The 19,854-nt window shown below is 41.1% G+C and overlaps 1 protein-coding gene across 1 annotated transcript in view; it reads left to right on the forward strand.

Moving 5' to 3' along the window:
- Positions 1–19,854, forward strand: part of LOC116673236 (pleckstrin homology domain-containing family A member 5-like) — a 256,614-nt gene that overhangs the window by 188,022 nt on the left and 48,738 nt on the right. The window contains 5 exon segments of the mRNA XM_032505424.1: positions 1,920–2,020; positions 3,097–3,212; positions 4,738–5,856; positions 11,685–11,971; positions 15,249–15,487. Of these exon segments, the coding sequence (XP_032361315.1) occupies positions 1,920–2,020; positions 3,097–3,212; positions 4,738–5,856; positions 11,685–11,971; positions 15,249–15,487 (1,862 nt within the window).

Consider the following 19,854-nt stretch of genomic DNA (forward strand, 5'->3'; position numbering starts at 1 on the left):
TGGAAGACGTTCCGCGGTGTGTATCACTCCAGGGGCAATTCTAGGATCAGATCTTTAGGGGTGCCTGCCACCCTTTCAGCGGAATTTCACTTTACTCTACTGTGCTAACTTTGTTTGCGACATAATTTTGGACCATCAGGGTGGGGGCAACACTGAACTATGTAACTAGAAAGACACCAACAATTCTGCTGCTTAATGTTAAGTCACAGGCCCCTTACTACAGAGGTGAGGTGGTGTTACAGATAAAATTGGGTATTTATCTATGGAAAAGCATTTCTAAAATGCAGTATCAATAACTTTTGGGAATGACAGATTAACAGTACTATTTTCTTTGGTTACTATGGCTCCGAGCCTTTTTTCTGAATGATCTAGGCATCTAGATTCTGAGGTTAGTTTCCCGATCTTGTAAAATTCCTAGGGCAGAACGCCTTAGATAAGAGAAGATAAGATCAACTTTATTGGTAATTGTATATCTGCTGCAATCTCAAGATCTCAAGATAGATACTTTATTGATCCACAAGGGGAAATTCAAGGTCCCTGTAGCTTACAGACATTCACACACAACATACACATACATCATAACACAATGTTAAAATAACAAAAAACAAAGAAATCCACATGAATAATATGGATATAAAAATATATATATATATTTATACACATACATACATACATACATATACCGTATATACAGTATATAAAAGAGATTTCAGATACAGGATTAGGGGACCATTAAGGTCTATATAAAAGAGACTTCAGATACAGTATGAGGGGCACACTAAGGTCTATATAAAAGAGACTTCAGATACAGTATTAGGGGACCAATAAGGTCTATATAAAAGAGACTTCAGATACAGTATGAGGGGCACACTAAGGTCTATATAAAAGAGACTTCAGATACAGTATTAGAGGACCACTAAGGTCTATATAAAAGAGACTTCAGATACAGTATTAGGGGACCACTAAGGTCTATATAAAAGAGACTTCAGATACAGTATTAGGGGACCATTAAGGTCTATATAAAAGAGACTTCAGATACAGTATTAGGGGACCAATAAGGTCTATATAAAAGAGACTTCAGATACAGTATGAGGGGACCACTAAGGTCTATATAAAAGAGACTTCAGATACAGTATTAAGGGACCACTAAGGTCTATATAAAAGAGACTTCAAATACAGTATTAGGGGACCAATAAGGTCTATATAAAAGAGACTTTAGATACAGTATTATGGGACCACTAAGGTCTATATAAAAGAGACTTCAGATACAGTATTAGGGGACCACTAAGGTCTTTATAAAAGAGACTTCAGAAACAGTATTAGGGGACTACTAAGGTCTATATAAAAGAGACTTCAGATACAGTATTAGGGGACTACTAAGGTCTATATAAAAGAGACTTCAGATACAGTATGAGGGGACCACTAAGGTTTATATAAAAGAGACTTCAGATACAGTATTAATGGACCATGTCATGGGACCTTAAATTGTTTTGAATACACCTGTATTCTAATCAGAAAAAGACTTATTTGTTCTGTGACTGTATAAAATGATTGTGCACAAACGTTTCCTGTGGAAGATGCTGGGGGAAACTGATCTGGGCTACTTTTCCTTGGTAACTTCCCTGTGATATTACATAAACAATTAATTACATACAGTATTCAGCTGTAACCATCTCTGTGTTTTCTGTACTTTGATTATCCCTAACAGTTGTCCTTTCCCCTTCTGGGGTTTGTCACCCAAAGATGAATACTCAGTGTGTGTTATGAGCAGTCCAACCGCTTATTCACTCTACAACCTCCTGTGACACCTATACATCTTTACTGAAGCTGATCCAGACTCCACTTAGTTTAGTGTAGCTGGATGTGGCTTTGAATGCAAATCGCTCTAACATGTGGTCCTTCTTCTTTCTTGGGTGCAGATGAGAAAGAGGACAGCATCCTGGGAAGTATCCTGCTGCCAAGCTTTCACATCTCCATGTTGTCTGTGGATGACCACATCAGCAGGAAATACGCCTTCAAGGTAAATCACACGTGTCTGGTTTTTTAATTAATGGTGGCGATGATGAGATGAAGGTAACAAAGAACCTGGTTGAAAACCAGGTTACAAATAGTTTACTTAAGTTACACTCTTTTACCCTGACTGGATGGTCCCATCTCTAAACACACACGCACACTCACAGACACACACACGCAGCCAGCCAATAGGACCACATTGCTCATTTGACTCTTTGAATAACCTAATACACTGTTTTAAAGGAAAAGTTCACAATTTTGGGAAATAGATTTATTTATTTTTTATTTTTTTGAGAGAGATAGAGAGAGAGAGACTTCATACTGTATGTTCTCCACATGTTTTTTTTTTGTTTTCCGTTTTCTTATTTACATTTGACACTTAACAATTTCATATTAATATACTACTGTTTCTTTATTGAGCCAAAATAAATTAACCAACGCGTGCACACACACACACACACACACACACACACACACACACCACACACACACACACACACACACACACAAACATTCATCCTTGAGGCTTTGGCAAAAAATAACATCCGAAATTCAAGCCAATAAAGCAATTTGATAGAGAGAGAGAAACAGAGATACAGAGAGACAGACAGAGAGAGAGAGACAGAAAAAGAAAGAGGGTTCTAGTTTTCAGAGAGTCGCCTATAACATGCACAGCTTAATCAAACACATACTGCGCACAGAAAGATGCTGGGTGGGCACCTAAGTACATTCTTATGCATGCAGTTTTACCTACAGTATGCCAAGCTACAGACAGGAGCCTCAAAGACTTTCACACTAGTGTTTTCAGACTTGAGCTGAATCCCATGGAGCAGGGAGCGCACACACACACACACACACACACACACACACACACACACCTCTGCCAGCAGGGATGATGTAAAGACTCCCTGCTGATATCTCAAGGTCCCCCTCACACTGCTGTTTATCTCCTCCTCTCTCTCCCTCTCGGTCGATCTGTTTCTCCTCCCCCTCCTATCAATCTCTCACTGACAATCTCCCTCCCCCACACCCCCTTCTTCTCTCTCTCTCTCTCTCTCTCTCTCTCTTTCTCTACACTGCCAGGCCACTCACCCCAACATGCGGACGTACTATTTCTGCACTGACACATCCAAAGAGATGGAGTCCTGGATGAAAGTCATGACGGATGCTGCCCTCGTCCACTCTGAACCAGTGAGAAGGTCGGTGCTCGTCACAGGGACGTGCCTACGGACAGATGGGGTGGTTGTGAAATAGAGTTAGACACACACAGTCACACATTGTCCAGATTAGAGGGCTATAATATTCATGAAGTGTTTTATCACAACTCTAGGGTCATCCTAAAACCTCCATAGAGCTTCCTCGCATGAAGACAAGAACAGCTCCTCAACTAACAGACTTGTTGTCATGGGTGATATTGTTATTCATGGAGGAACTTAACATATCATTGTTAATTAGTTTCATTAACCCTGTGAGGATGTACTGGTGAGTTCAAGCGATGTTTGACAACACACCTCAAAAAGCAAAATTACATTTCATTTTAGACATTTATTTAGTATTTTATTCATATATTCAGCTGCGCGTGTGAACCCAAGACTTCTCTAAACTCATTTAAAGCACCAAAACAACTGAGTTGTGTTTGAGAAATTTCCACATTTTCAGCTTTTGTCTCCTTACAGATTGCTCTGGAACACATTTGGGACATATTTGGGCCTCAGTGTACAGAGTTTGTTCTGAACACTTTCATATGAAACACAAGGGTATCCGGGTATATGCAAATATCCTTAAAATGTGAATTTGAAGGTGCTCTAAGCGATGTTGGGTTGACGTTCAAAGTATTTTCAAACAAAACGAGGCTAGCTCGCCCCTCCCTCCTCCTCAACCCGTCCCTTCTCCAGCCCTTCTATGCTTCCGTGCACTAACCCCCCCAACCCCCACCCCAAAAGGCTTCTTGTCGGTCATTGGCCGGAACGCTGGAATACTGTTAGGTTTGGTGGTGCAGGTCGCCGCAGTTTGTTCATGTTGCTGTTTGCGAACCCTAGGCTGTCTACATGGCTGAGAAAAGAAACTATATAATAGACCTACTATACTACTATTTCTGAACCCAACACAAAATGTCCCATATACAGTATATTATACAATGAGTACTGTATCACACTGAGGGAATATATTCACAGGTTTAAAGTCTTGGCTGTGAATATGAAGGCGTTGCTCTAGAACTGGCCATACAGTAAATTGTTTTTTTCCCACAGAAAAATCATACATTCCACAAACGAGCGAACAAATATATCAGAGGTCGTGTCTAACCATCAATTAACAACCACGCATCAGAAGAGAAAATAATAGATAGAAAAATGAAAAGAAGAAGAAAGAAATTCCAATAATTCCTTGTTTGACAACTCAATTTTTGGATAAACTCGATCTATCAGAGTGAAAAACAATAATTTCCATAAAGAAATAAGACACGCAGCCAGTATTTTGAACTCCCCATTAGTCTGGCCTCCCTATTAAATACAACAGTTAAATATGCCAGCAGTGCTTCCCAGTAGTTCAGCCTGAGGAAACCAGTCTTGCACTGTCACAGGTTCCTGGCAGAGCTCAGAACAGGAGGGGGACAGAGTTAGACGGGCTGCCAGACAAACACAGGACTTCTGACACTTGAGTTATCTTTGACATCTCTGAGAAAACTTGAGTCTTTGTCACATTCTTCTCTTTCTTTCTTGCCAGGCTGGACAAGTTGAAAGTGGATCAGCGGACACCTCAGGAGTTGAACAACTTCCTGAACCACAGAGTCCTAACCCGGCCCGAGATCCAGAACAACGAACGCAACCGCGAGCCTGTGCGACAACACTCCCTGTCTCGAGTTGACGACAAGCGGCAGAAAGACTTGGAGAAACACAACTGCCAGCGGGAGTACTACACCTTACAGAGAGACGGGGAGAAGTACTCGCTGAAGAAAGACGGCGTCAGCTACATGCTTCAAAAGGATGGAGAGAGGTATCTCCTCCACAACGACGGGGAGAGGTACATGCTGCGGAAAGACGGGGAGAAGTCTTCACTGCAGAACGACGGAGAGGTGTGCGCACTCCACAGGGATCTGGAGAAGCCTGCTGTCCAGAACAAGGACGAAAAGTGCACTGTGACGCCAACGGAGGAGAGATACGCTCCGTCTAAAGATGGAGAGAAGTACCTGCTCGCGAAGGATGGAGAGAAATTTGCACTGCAAAAAATAGGAGACAGGCACACACTCCAGAAAGATGGACCGAAATACGTTCCCCAGAAGCAGGTGAAGAGACAGCTGTCTTTAAAGGAGACGGAGAGGTACGGCGTCATGAGGGAGATGGAGAATAAATATGGTACCATACAGGTTGTGGACAAATACGGCACTCTGAAGGAAGTGAGGAAATACAGCACGCTCCGGGAAGGGGATAAATACGCTACTCTCAGAGATGCAGGGAAGTATGCTACGCTCCGGGGTGGGGATAGATATGGCTTCCAGAGAGACCCGAGTGCCGAAAGGTCTCTGACTAAAATCAGCAGCATCAAGCTGCAGCCGGCTCAGGCCGCTGCGATCGCAGCCGCAGTGTCTGCATCTCGCCAGGGCCAGGCCAATGTCAACGTCCCACATCCTGTGCAGGTCAACGGCTCGGGGTCCACGGCAGCGACGGAGAAGACTGGGGATTGCAGCCCAGCAGAGGTGGACAGCAGCCTGGCCATGGGTCCAGGAAAGTCACCTGCTCCGGTCCAGGAGCCGGAGAAGGGCTTGTCCCGGACAAACTCCATGCAGCAGCTGGAACACTGGGTCCGCTCACAAAAGACAAGAGGACTGGACGATGACACCAGGAGGTGAGACTGACAGTGTTTGCCCACATGTGCATGTGTAGTGCTCGGTATTGTTAAAAGAATTATGTTACCAATACTGTAACTTCTAATTTCCAAAGCAATTTCATAAAATCTGTTTTAACTACATTACATACATTACAGCACAAATCTTTTAATTTATGTTTCAGCTCCAACTACGTGAGCCATCACTGTGTAACACAGCCAACCACAGACATTATAAGGTCTTTGTAGAAGCATGCTGCATGCTTATAGGCTCACTGAATTAGATTTGCTCCTTAGGTATTGAAATTGGATATTAAATGTTGAGGCATTTCTCAATGGTTGATACTTAAGGGGCAATTTGGTTAATGTCTAAAAAGTATTGAATCAGTACCCAGCCCTATGCATGTGTGTTTTCGTAATTGTTCTGGGGTTTGGTTGTTTTGTTTTTACAACGTGTATAGCTTTATCCCCCTCACCCATGTTTGTCACCATTTCTTTTTATTTTGGGGGGTCTTTTCCCTTTATTGTAGTGACAGTGGACAGACACTAAAGGGGGAGAGACATTCAGTTAAATTCAAGAAGATGGGGGATGACACGCAGCAAATGGCTGCAGGTCGGATTTGAACGCGGGTCGCTGCAGAACATAGCCAACACGGGGCAAACACTCCTACTGGGTGAGCCAGAGGCCGCCCCGCTTGTCACCATTTCTAGCTAGCTAACAGACGTTTTCTTTAAAAATCCTGTCTTCAAAGCTTTAATTGGTCAATTATATCTCTAACTTATGGAAATTGTCTTTTAGCATAACCAGTGTTGCCAATTTAGCAATTTCTTTTCCAAATTTGGTGACTTTCTTTACCCCTTTCACAAGTTTCTTTCAAAAAAATGCACAGCGACAACGCTAGCTTTGTTTCGGGCAGACAGACAGTGTGTTCCTTTTGTACTCTGAAGTTAGATCTTCCAAGTTCAAACTGACGTAATGTGCAAGTAATGTTCTTCTTAGAAAACAATCAGTTTTTAGAAATCTCTCATGGATATATTGTCTTTAGAAGTGTTTTACTCAACTTTCATTCATTTAGTGGTCCCCTAATACTGTATCTGAAGTCACTTTTATATAGACCTTAGTGGTCCCCTAATACTGTATCTGAAGTCTCTTTTATATAGGCCTTAGTGGTCCCCTAATACTGTATCTGAAGTCTCTTTTATATAGGCCTTAGTGGTCCCCTAATACTGTATCTGAAGTCTCTTTTATATAGGCCTTATTGGTCCCCTAATACTGTATCTGAAGTCACTTTCCCAAAATTCAGCCTTGGTGCAGAATTGCAGCCACTAGAGCCAGTTCCACAACAAGCTTTCCTTAGTATGTGCCAGGAGCAAGATTCCAGATCACCCCATCTGAGCTTTAATTTTCTCAAATGCAGAGCAGGATACCCAGGGCTCGGTTTACACCTAAAACCATTTCTAGTCGCTGTGGGACCATAGGCAGACTGGTGGAACCTCATAAAGTGACATTTTCATGCCATGGGACCTTTAAAGAAGGAAAAGAAAACCACAATACTCAATACTATGCAATCACAATAGTTCTAGTATCACAGTAAATGAAAATTACAACATGCATCCAATCGGCACCCATGTATTGGGAAAGAATTGGGAAAGGACTAAAACATATACTCCCAGCCCTAGCAGGCATATGATGTTTTCTTTTTAACTCAAACAAAAGAATGTGTTTTCAGCATTTTCGCATCACATATTTTAACCATTATTATACTTTCTATCTTCACTGCAGTCTAAGGTTTTAAATCCACAAGATTTGAAACCTTTTTTTTTAAACTCTGCCAATTTGTCTTTCTCTCTTGTTCCCCGTTTATCTTCTTCTGCCCTTGCTCTGCGCTCGTGGACCAGAAGAAGCTAAAAGGCTCTCCGAGTCACCAGAGATGTGTATCTCATTTAGGAGTGCTGGCATTTAGCTAGCGTTTTACCGGCTGCACCGAGGAACATAGCGGAACAGACTTCCAGGCCGCAGATGCTCCCTTCTCCTTCTGCTGCCATGAATAAGTCATGGTAATGAAACTGTAATGAAAGCAGAGCAAGCTGGGAAGGGAGGGAAATAGAGTCACTTTTTTATGGGGTTGCTATTGTTGTTAAAGCTAATTAAGACTATCAGCGCAACTCTTTCTGTATTTCTCAGTATGGCTAAGATTGTGGCGTCCAGCGACTTCATTGTCCATCATGTTTTTTTTAATCCTCAGTGTTGTCCTTGGCTACTAGAAACTTTGTGGAGGAAGGGTGAAGGTAGAGGTGGGGGTGCTTTTCACTGAAGGCTTGTATCATCTGGATGTGCCGGTAGTTCTGTTTGATTTTGTAATTACTTAAAATTCCTTATGGGGGCAACAGAAACTACACACTATAGCTTTAACATTGAGGCTTGCTTCTACTTACTTGCCATGTTATTTAGAGTGAGCTCAGTAGTAAAAACCAGTGTAAATGGACTGTTCTTATATAGCTTTTCTAGTTTTAAGAACTACTCAAAGCGCTTTTTACATAGTACAGCATTCATTCACATACTGTGGTTGCCATCCGTTCATCATATCACATTGTCACATGCACAACTACGGGAGAAATTTCTATTGTCATGCCCGAGGACACTTTGCCCTGGCATTGCAAGATCAGGGATTGAACCATCGAGCTTCCGATTGATAGTCAACTGCTCTTAGCACCTGAGCCACTGCCGCCCCAGTGTTGTAGTCCAGTTCATTGTAGTGGGTATACTGTGATATTCCGTCCCAAAGCCACTCCACATGAGCACCATTAACTCACTAAGCCTACGTTCCGACTGCAGGCCAAAATGATCAAATCCAATTTTTAGTTTTTGTTCATATCTGATTTTTTTCATGACAGTGTAAACAGCCCAAGTCCCGTGGCATCTGATCTTTTCCAGTTCTGATTTGGGCCACTTTTGTACGTGGTCCAAATTCGTTACAGGACAGATCTTTTAAAAATGCAACCCCAGTCTGGACAGTCAGATCCAACACCGTCTGGTGCTTACAAATAACAATTGTGATTGGTTTAAAGAAATGCCAATAACCAGAGCACGTTCTTCTCCCATCCCAGAATGCTGTGTGGATCCTCCTCAGATGGTCTGGCAATGCAAGACTACTAACAGCCACATTGGGCTCCATCTCAGCTATCTTACTGTAGGCAGAGGTCAGAGTTGAACAGATGAACTTGAAATAGTATATGGGGCTCTGTCTCACACACACGTCCAACTATTATCCTTTCTCACTAGTCTTCGTCTTTGACCACAAACGGTACATTTAAGCATGATTTCTAGAAATACAACTTCCATCATATAAGACAAAAAAGATGATGCATAACAAATGATTTCCCACTATTGGGAATCAATACACTAAGGCCCTGCTGTTGTAAGTAGACTTACTAAAACAACTCTTAATATTCTCCTGAAAAAGTTAAAATTAACTCCTTCTGGTATCACTCACATGAACAATGCCCTGCTGAATGCAGACTGTGAAGCAAAATGGGCTCAAATCAGGGTGTTGGCTTGTCTTCCTGCAAAGGTAAAATGAGAAGAATGAGTGATAACCACCATAATGTCTGTCCCTATGCACTCATATGATGAAATCCTAGAGATTCAAAGGCACCCATTTTATGATTAGCTGCTAATGGCTGCAATGATAACAAGCTCCTCTCCCTTCTGGTAGGAGATATAGATACCCTTAGTCAGAACAAACCGAGCAAAAAGCTCATTCATTCCCATGGCAATAACCCAATGAAATAAGATGGGGAGGGGTACGACTTGAGGAGTAATAAATGTAAAGTACTGTGCGGTAGTTTCTTTTATTTATGACTTTAGGCCTTTTAGGGAAGTGCAACATACTCTTTTTTACTGTAGTCTATTTATTGATGTGTGTATGTTATGTGTTGGATAAATGGTGCTGTAGATTTCTGGTTCAATGTTTGTGTTGTGGATTATGTGTCAATATGCCTGTACTGTACAACAAATTGCCTTTTTGGGGACATTACAGTCTAAGTCTAAGATAGCGACGCAAAAATTACGCTTTAACGTCTCTATGGGACCCAGCGGACAGAGCAGCAGCGCCACCGTGGCGCTGTAAGGTGATGTAGTATTAAGAGAGACAATGATAGGGAGTAGAATGATTAGACTGGAAATGTGCATAAGGAGGTAGGTTGGGGTGGTGTGTGGGTCAAACAACACAGGACTTTAGCACAAGAGACCACAGTCAGTGTCCCGTTCTTGTCCTGCGTGTCACTGAAACGTACATTTAATAACCCCACCCGCCATTGTTGAGTCTAAACTGTCCCGTTCCACTGCCGTCCAAAAGTGACCCCAAGAGTCTGACAATTCTAAAATTGATGATCGCAATGTGTTGAATGTGTGGATGCCTTTGGCCCCGTTGTCATCCAGTATTATTCACTGTATTAGGGAAGTGTAACTGTAAGTGACCACATTCAAATGTAAGAGTGGGATCTACAGTACATGTAACTGAGTGACTTTAATATCAACCCTATCTTGATTGGTGCAGAGAAAGTTAATGTCTTCCTTCTTAGCATAAAACACAACTAGCTCATCTCCTGGATCTGGCCACCGCGAGACTCATGAGTCCATGACTTGGTCCATGTATTTCATTCATTTACAGTTGTATTAGTTTCTGCCAAGGTCAGTTGATTTCAGATACAGTATTAGGGGACCACTAAGGTCTATATAAAAGACACTTCAGATACAGTATTAGGGGACCACTAAGGTCTATAAAAAAGAGACTTCAGATACAGTATTAGAGGATCACTAAGGTCTACATAAAAGAGATTTCAGATACAGTATTAGGGGACCACTAAGGTCTATATAAAAGAGACTTCAGATACAGTTTTAGGGGACCACTAAGGCCTATATAAAAGAGACTTCAGATACCATATTAGAGGACCACTAAGGTCTATATAAAAGAGACTTCAGATACAGTATTAGGGGACCACTAAGGTCTACATAAAAGAAACTTCAGATACAGTATTAGGGGACCACTAAGGTCTATATAAAAGAGACTTCAGATACAGTATTAGGGGACCACTAAGGTCTATATAAAAGAGACTTCAGATACAGTATTAGGGGACCACTAAGGTCTATATAAAAGAGACTTCAGATACAGTATTAGGGGACCACTAAGGTCTATATAAAAGAGAATTCAGATACAGATTTAGGGGACCACTAAGGTCTATATAAAAGAGATTTCAGATACAGTATTAGGGGACCACTAAGGTCTATATAAAAGAGACTTTAGACAGCACCATGTCATGGGACCTTTAATTCTGACCTGTCTTACTGGAATGGGGGCTGCATTGTATTACTAAATCTCATGTTTTGTTGCCTTTGCCCTCAAACATCCTTTCTTTTATTCCCAGTCTGGTGTCCTAACAAAACTCTGTGACTAATTGCAATTCAAAATTATTATTTAGCACTGCCTATGACAACAAGGGCTACCCATAACACCTTGCAACACCTTTTTTAATTGTTTTGTTTGGTTGGTTGAGTGATTTTACTACTTGCCCCATGTATTGATCTATTTGGATGGCCTCTCCAAACTAACCTCTGAGCATCCCTCCCCCCATTTTTTAGAGGGCTGAAGGACATCTTTATGTTGTGTTCACAATTTGTGTGTAAAAGAGCAAGAATTGCTTTTTTGTTTCTTCTCGACGAGTGAACACAGGATCCAGATACTGGACGCATTAACCTCTGACCTCCCTGTAATGGGGATAGGAAAAGAAAAGGGCCTCTGGAGTGATTAGCGAGGTCCACTCATCAGTTTGTCTGTTTCCTCTCCCAGTGTTACGTCCTACCAGACCCTCCCCAGGAACATGCCCAGCCACCGTGCTCAGATTGTGCCCCGCTACCCAGAGGGCTACCGCACGCTGCCCCGCAACAGTATGATGAGGCCCGACAGCATCTGCAGCGTGGCGGGCTCTGTGTATGACCGGGCCCTCCGTCCCGCCTCCACCAGCACCATCACCACAGCGGAGAAGAGGCGCTCGATGAGGGACGACACCATGTGGCAGCTGTATGAGTGGCAGCAGAGACAGGCCTTCTCCAGGCACAGTCTGGCTCAGCCAACAGGTATAGACACCACCCACACATACAATACTACTTCCTGTCCTGGGGAAGTTTGGAGTTTTCAAGTGTTGGAAAAACCGAAGTTTTTTTTTTTTTTTTCACTGCTCTTGCTGCAGCATCTCCATTTATTAACAAAAACTTTGGTTTCGGTCCCTCTGAACCTTCTTGAACCATTAACACGACAATGCTTTTAACATTTGCGTTGTCTTCCCATCGGCCATGCAACTTTTTTTCTTTTTTTTTCAACGTTTTGATCGTCTTTTTCCACACTTTTGTTGCCATTTTCTACTTGTTGTCATTTTTTTCAACATTTGTGTCACTTTTTACGATTTTTGGTCAATTTAAATTTTTTTCAGTTTTTCAATGTTAAATTTTTTTTCAAATGCTATAAAGTCAAATAAAACACCCAAATTAAATTAAAGTAGTGAACTGGTAATTAATTTAATTTGTGAAGAGCGTTGCAGCGAACCATCCATGTTACTTTTTTTGTGAATATTTGGTTGAAAGGAACCCACATTTCGGATGTAGAATTCTTTTGAAAACGGGTCAAATAAATACATTTTCCTTCATAATCCGTGCGCACCATTTAACAAACTGTGAGCATTAATAAACGTGAGCAAAGTAGGAAAGATATTCACAGATTCAAACTTCTGGGATCAATTACTCTAAAGTGAAATTACATTAAATCACAAATAACGCATCTTTCCTACCGTAGTGAGGTTAACAATGAGCTACAAACTTATTTTTATCAAAACAAGCTGTCCTCCAACCTGGAGGAATAAGATTGGTCTCTAGCAGTAGACAAGTTATAATTATGGTAAGAATATATCTAGAATATCTTTCCTATTTTGCTCACGTTTATAAATCCTTGAGCACGGATTGTTATGAACCCTTTACTCAGCTGACCCCAGGGGGGCCCTGTACTTTTTCTTTTCTCTACCTTTTCTCTGTGTGGCCCGCCCGCTCGTGGTTTGAGGTGCGTGCCCGGGCTATTCTCCGACATGACAACCTTTTGTACAAAACTAAAGCAACAAGTCAGTTTTGTAAAATGAAAGAAAGTACAGATATTTGTGTAAAAATGTAAGGAGTAAAAGTAAAAAGTGAAGTAAAGTAAAAATATCGGAAAAATCTACCTGAGTACAGTATCTGGTATTGGTGCAATATTTCCAACACATTCTCTCTCCCATCGCGTGAAATACGGACGCTTGGGCATGGGCCTATGGCGTTGTTATTGACGCAAAAGGTCTCCTTTAGGGGGACAAGAACGGGACATGAACCCCGTTCTTCTGGGTAAAATTCTCGTTTGTGGTCAAGTCCCCCCCCCCCCCCCCCCCCCACCTGCCTCCCTACACAGCATTTCAGTCTTTCAAACTGTTTTGAAAGACGGCATACCGGACACTGAGAGACACTGCCTAAGCATCCGTATTTGACAAGTTGGGAGTGAGAACGGGTTGAAATTTCACAACCTTCCAATTATAAATAGCTTAATTGTGTTACAATACTATATATATCAACTCCATATTGATTCCAATAGTACTGTAATTGAATTAGGATATGTATTAATGGATGTGACACGTAAGTTCAATGAGAAACACTCCCATCACTATCCAATCGTCCAACACCTGGTAAAACAATATGGGAGGAGCAGAATGTGTTTAAGACTATTGTTGTGTTCATGGTTGGAAATATTCATGACTCAGGTCCAGAGTTTAATAAAAGGCCGTGCTGTAGCGAGAGCAGAGGGCAGTACTTCCTGTTTTTCCAAGTCTGTGATATTTTCCAGCGCACCAGCACAGAACAATTATTGGATGTGCACATTTTTTCTTCGAGGACTTATCAAGTGGAAAATGTCCAAACTAGCCTGTTGTTGGCTCAGAAAGCCCCGTTTGCCCCTTAGCACTATTACGCTAATGGGTCCATTTTAATTTGGGTCCAACAATTTTTACTCTGGTCCTGGAGACAGACTCTACAATAACCTAATTTAATTTACAACAACTTGTTCCCATCATAGAGTTTTACTTTAACTCAGTGCATGTATAACTAAAGCTGTAACTTTCTGAATCAGATTGCGTGTTGATTTAGTCTGTTTAGGCTGAGATGCAGTTACTGTCAGTTCTGCCCCCAGTTAAGTAGGTAACTTGCAAGTTCTCTTCAGGACAGGTTGATTTTCTTGCCCATGTAAGACTACATCTGTATACAGTATCTCTCATTTGATCCCAGTCAGTGGCTTGACAATAATACGATTATGTTTGTGATACGCTTGATGTTGTCAGGGCAAGTAGTTTCACATTTCTGTAGTTGGTTCTCAAATGTGTACTTTTAATAACCAATTTAAACAGAAATATCACAGAAAACTGATTCCCACAAGTGCATTTGTAGCACCAAATAGCATCTCTCTATTATCTATCTTGAATGTTACTTCCACAGACGCAGATGTTATGTTATCTCAGAGTCTGTAAACAAAAAGGATACATTTTCCTAATATGGGGTTGCAGCTCCTTTTGTGAAATCCTTTTCATATGTCTGTAATGTAGCTTTTGTTCAGTACTGTTATACTGTAAATATTTGTAATACATTTTTAACCCCACCTTTACCCCCAAAGACTGGATACTATTCACATGCAGTGATATATAACATATAGATTAACACTGAATGAATGTTCTTGTTTTTCTTGATATATGTGGATCATTAGTCTTTGTAGAACCAAATCTTAAGAGGGTTGCTGGTATGTAACATTTGTGCTTCAACATCTTTAAGCCAAGGACCCTTTAACTGAAAGAGAGACAGAGCAGAGACCCCGTACTACACATTTACTACACTATAAAATAAGTTGCATATTAAACAAGGCCTACAATAACATGTAGGGTGGTCTAAAGCCTTAGTACATATCTTTTTGGGCTTAGAACACTAAGCTATTAGAATAATAACTGTTGGCATAATTTAATGTTAAACATACATGTGGCACAGAGAATCCTAAGGATGAATTGAATCTGAGGATGGCTGTCTTAGTGACTACCTATAGGCCAGTTAGCCTATCATCAGTTGGTGTTTTTCTTCACAAATAGGATGATTTATATTTGCATATAATATGTTGGACTCACAATTCAATTTTTGAAAGAAATGTCAAAGAATTAACAATAATTTGGATTGCAGCAATGCTGAGGACCCCACTAGGGGTCCCTGACCCCCTGTTCCGGGACCTGACCCCCTTGCTCTAGAACCTCCACTGTTCCTACTCCACTGTGACTTTCTATTTCCTCTCCTGGTGTTGTGCTTCCAGCTGTGGGTCATTACGGCACCCTGCCCAGCACAAAGACCATGGGTAACATCTGTGAACACGCGGTGGCGCACTCCATCCCCACCTCACCGTCTCACGGCTCCCTGGCCCTCTACAGCACCTTCTCCCCCCCGCGCCAGCAGGTCCCACCCAACCCCAGCAGCTCCCACTCTGAGGTGTCCTCACCTGTCTCCAGGGGGGACGGGACGCTGGACCACCGGCACAGGACGCAGCTTGCCAAGGTACAGGCCATGGCACTGGAGTCAGACACAAATGAATAAAAATACAACTTAATTTATATTGCACAATTCATACAAAAACAGACATTACAAATACAATATGCTTCACCAAAGATGATATATAGGCTTGTATTTGTCTTGTTCCTTGTCTTGTTCCTCCTTCTTATCTTGTATTACTTATTTGTTATAATTTGGTGTCCTTGAGTGTCGAGAAAGGCGCCCATAAATAAAATGTATTAATATTAATATTAAAAAGACGAGACAAAGTAGGAACATTAAAAACGAAGTAGAAATTATTTTAAAAGAGGCTTTAAAAAAAGACCAAATCACCAGTAAATGAAACAATTATACTGTGGGTGATTTCCTAGTACAATTTCCTAGTTAATGTTTCAAAGAAAAATCAATTACGACAAGATGAGTTTTCTTTTTTAAAGTTAAATATTATTATAGTTACATAAGTTATATATTCTAAGTATTAATCTACTTTTACCCAGGAGACAGGGGTTCATGTCCCTTTTATTATAGACATGTGAACTCACCACCGACAGTTGCCTTTTTCATGGACTCACGGCACTGCGCTGCTGAGGAAATGTTTTTTAACACTGATGTATGAAGTCAACGGTGCCGTTACAGAGTTGAGTTTGCAAGCTGTGGATGATGCTGACTTCAGTGGATCAGTCCAATCCTGCTGTCACTGCAAGTCTAAAGCCCAGATCCAGTCCCTATCCCAGGTTGTGAGCCAGAGTGACAACTCAGATAAAGATTGTACTCTTTGCTGAGACACAGCAGACAGCTCACCTTAATATACCAGGCATCACACGTTCTCCTCTGTGTTCCCAGGCAAGAGAAGTAAGCCATTGAGAACACCCTTAGATTAGGAACTGGAGATATTCCGATACTTATAGCAGCATCAGAAAAACCTCTGATTCTGCTGTTATTGGTATGGGCGGTACTGGAACTTATGCACCGATCCGATACCACGTAATTTAGCCCTGAAAAGTTTTTACCTTTATGACTCGCTGTTATCCTGGATGATAAAAGAAAGTTCTGTGGCATTCATTGTTTGTTTGTTCATGTTTCCCAAAGAGTTTAACAACAATGATAGCAATTATATTACATCCATACAGGGATACATACATTATAAAATATTTGTATATTTTAACACCCTGGTATTGGATCAGTACTCGGTATTGGCCAATGCGCAAGTTCAGGTATCAGAATCAGTTTCGGGAAGCAAAAGATGCTACCGGACCATCTTAAAGCAATGTGTTGAACTGACATGTAATAATCTTAAATCTCGAAAATGATGAAAGTTCTTTGGTCTGTAAGATGAATTGTTGCTCATTAGAACGCTATTTTTGTCAAAGGGATGGATCAAAGTGTTACGGCGAAACTAGGAAACCCAAGCGCTTGACACAGAGGGGAAAGCACAGAAGTATAGTTGAAAAGATTTATTAGGGGAAAGTCAGGAGTGATGTGTGCCAGGGTGGTGTCCAGTACTGAGCCGATCCGAGGGAAAAAACTGAGAAGCCAAAAACCAAAGTCCCACAGGAACAAAAGATGGAGCAGACCGAACTGCAGGGAGACGAAAAAGCACGGTTTGCAAAAGTTCAAAAACTACAATCACTACAATCACAAAAACTACATTGAGGCTAGAGACGTGAACTGACTGAGTGTGAGCAGCGTTCTGGCAGTGTAAGTCGTCTTCTTCTTCTTTTAATGGCGACTTGCAACCAGTCGGAGCATTATTGCCACCTACTAAAACCTTTTTGTGTATTCTTTACATTCTTGTTGTTAGTCCAGTTTGTTGCAGATAAGTAAATATAAGCTTTAACACCATCTTTCTGGAGTTATTTGCTAAGATTGTTTTAATATCCAAATGTCCAGATATCTTTCAGTTGAGTACTGAGGGCATACCAGAAGAACAGTCTACTTTTGCTTGCATGCATCAAAGTTTCCAGTGGTGCAATAAGGTGCAAAGATGCACTTGACTTTGTGTGTCATAGTTAGGCCTGCAAAATTTGGGGACAAACAGGAATCAGGATTTTTTTTGCTTAGAATGGATATCACAATTCTCTACCACGATTTCTTTGACCGCGACAAAACAAAACAAATTGTCAGTACCAAACCTAGATTCTTTTGGCACCTACAGCACATTGGGCATCACCACAAGCCTGTTAACATAGAGGCTTAAAAGAAGAGAAGGGAGAGCATTTTAAAACCTATTTTATACAGTCTATGTTTAAAACTCCCAGAAGAAAGTAGTTGTAAAATTAAATGAGAATCATCAGGTTTTTTTTGTTTTTTTTATCGAAATTATTTAAAAACTAAATCAGGAACAGGGTGAATCAAGATCGCAGGCCTAGTCACAGTCTCATTCTACTAAACAAGCACTGTTGTCTTTGGTTTTTTGTCTTTCCTCCCCCACTTTCTACTGAATCTGATATAAAGTCTTCCTTTTGTGTTAGACTTCCATATTCGTTGCCACTGTATCTTTATTTTGTTGGCAGTGGGCGTGTGGCCTTGCAGAGTCCTTGTAGGCAGGCTTGATGCAGAATAGGAGGCAGCTGGGGGAGCTCCAATCAGGGCGGGCCCACCTGACTCAACTGGAGGAATCAGCCACACACACTAGCTGTGTTGGAAACAGATCCCTATCACGGAAATAGTGCACTGTCTGCGTTTGCCATTTTGTAATGGTGAATTCTCCACGGTTCATTTTATTCACTATTTGTGCTGCGTTCCTGACACAGTTTTTAGTTACGTAAGTTACGACTTCAAGTCACTACTCAGGACTTCAGGCAAAGTCACCACAAACCCTTCAAGCTAGCGTTAGTTAGCGGCTAACTAACGTTGACCTTGGCTAGGGCTAGCTGATGATAGCAATTTTTAGTCTGCGACATATTTTGGGCTTCAGTTAATGAACATAACCTGTAGTAGTAGTACACAATCGTATGTGTATTGTTTTGATTAAAGTGTATGGAATTACTTAACATTGTCTATTTATTTATCTTTCTCACAGCGTCTGTACGGCATCAACAGGGGACGCCATTGTTGTTTATGTGTGTGTGACGTCAAAACTGGAACTGGGAGTACAACGATCTAAAATTCAGAGACAGTAATATACTTAATTACTCAATGACAATTAATGACAGTAACTAGTAATCTATCATGTCTATAATGCCCAACACTATTGCCCAAAGACACATCGACATGGGACTGCAGGGCCAGGGATTGAACCACCGGTCACCTTCCGATTGCAAGGCGATCGGTCTTACCACCTGAGCCATTGTTGTTTATGTGTGTGTGACGTCAAAAACTGTAACTGGGAGTACAGCAGCGATGTCATCAGCCACGTGCTACTCCTCATTTGACACGATGTAATGAGTTAAACAAGCTTCGGTATCATTTGCCCATCTCTATAAACTCCTAAATGAAAAAAAATTAATGGCATGCATAACAATGACTGTCAGTAACGATAACATGTACATCATTTGTAGTTAATTAGCTAATTAGGCATTGTAATGTCCTGTGACAGAATGCATTCACTAACCGAAAGAAACATCACTGCATCACAAGAGGGACGTTATTAAAATGAGAAGGTAACAAAAGGAGCTTCACTCTGCTTCTGTATCTATTTGCCAACATCTGCTTTCCCACGGAACAATGACTGGACTCCATTAACGTCAGTGTAATTAAATTCTGCTGCTACAGTGGGTCGAAAAAGGAATTAATTGTATTGAGGCAGCGCATTGTTAAACTAAAAAGACTAAAGTCAAATAAACATGTCTCCTAAAAGCCATTTAATCTTGTATTCAATTTTATACAAGAATGGATAAACACCTGACAAAGCAGACAACTGCTCCAATGCTCCAGACTCTCACTGGGTGGAAATTCTTTTGTGGATTCATGAATTTAAATTTTTTTTGATACTATGCATCACTAAAGCACAATATAAACTGAATTGGAAAGCAGTTAGTACAACCCTGCAAGAATGTTCTAGAAACAAGTGGTGCTACAGTATCAACAAAACTCAATAAATGACAATGCTCAGCTTCACCTTTCCTTCTCTCAGTATCGTTCCCTTATTCACTCACTAGTCCCTGTATGGTGTTTATTAAATAGTGAACTATATAGGAACGACCAAACCAGATTGTGGACACTACACTGAAAACGTTTCGGGAGATGCTCCGGGTGTGTGTGCATAGGAGGCGGGCGCGCCCAGCATCATGTACACAAGCCAAAACTAAAATATTTCTACTACATCCTTGAAACACACCGAGCACCCAGGAGAATAGCAAGAGGTTGTGTATATATTTATATATATACAGTATTTTGCTTGTTACATTTCCACTGTTTAGAAATAAAAGCCC

Source organism: Etheostoma spectabile, chromosome 23 (assembly GCF_008692095.1).
Source record: "Etheostoma spectabile isolate EspeVRDwgs_2016 chromosome 23, UIUC_Espe_1.0, whole genome shotgun sequence".
Classification (NCBI taxonomy): Eukaryota; Metazoa; Chordata; class Actinopteri; order Perciformes; family Percidae; genus Etheostoma; species Etheostoma spectabile.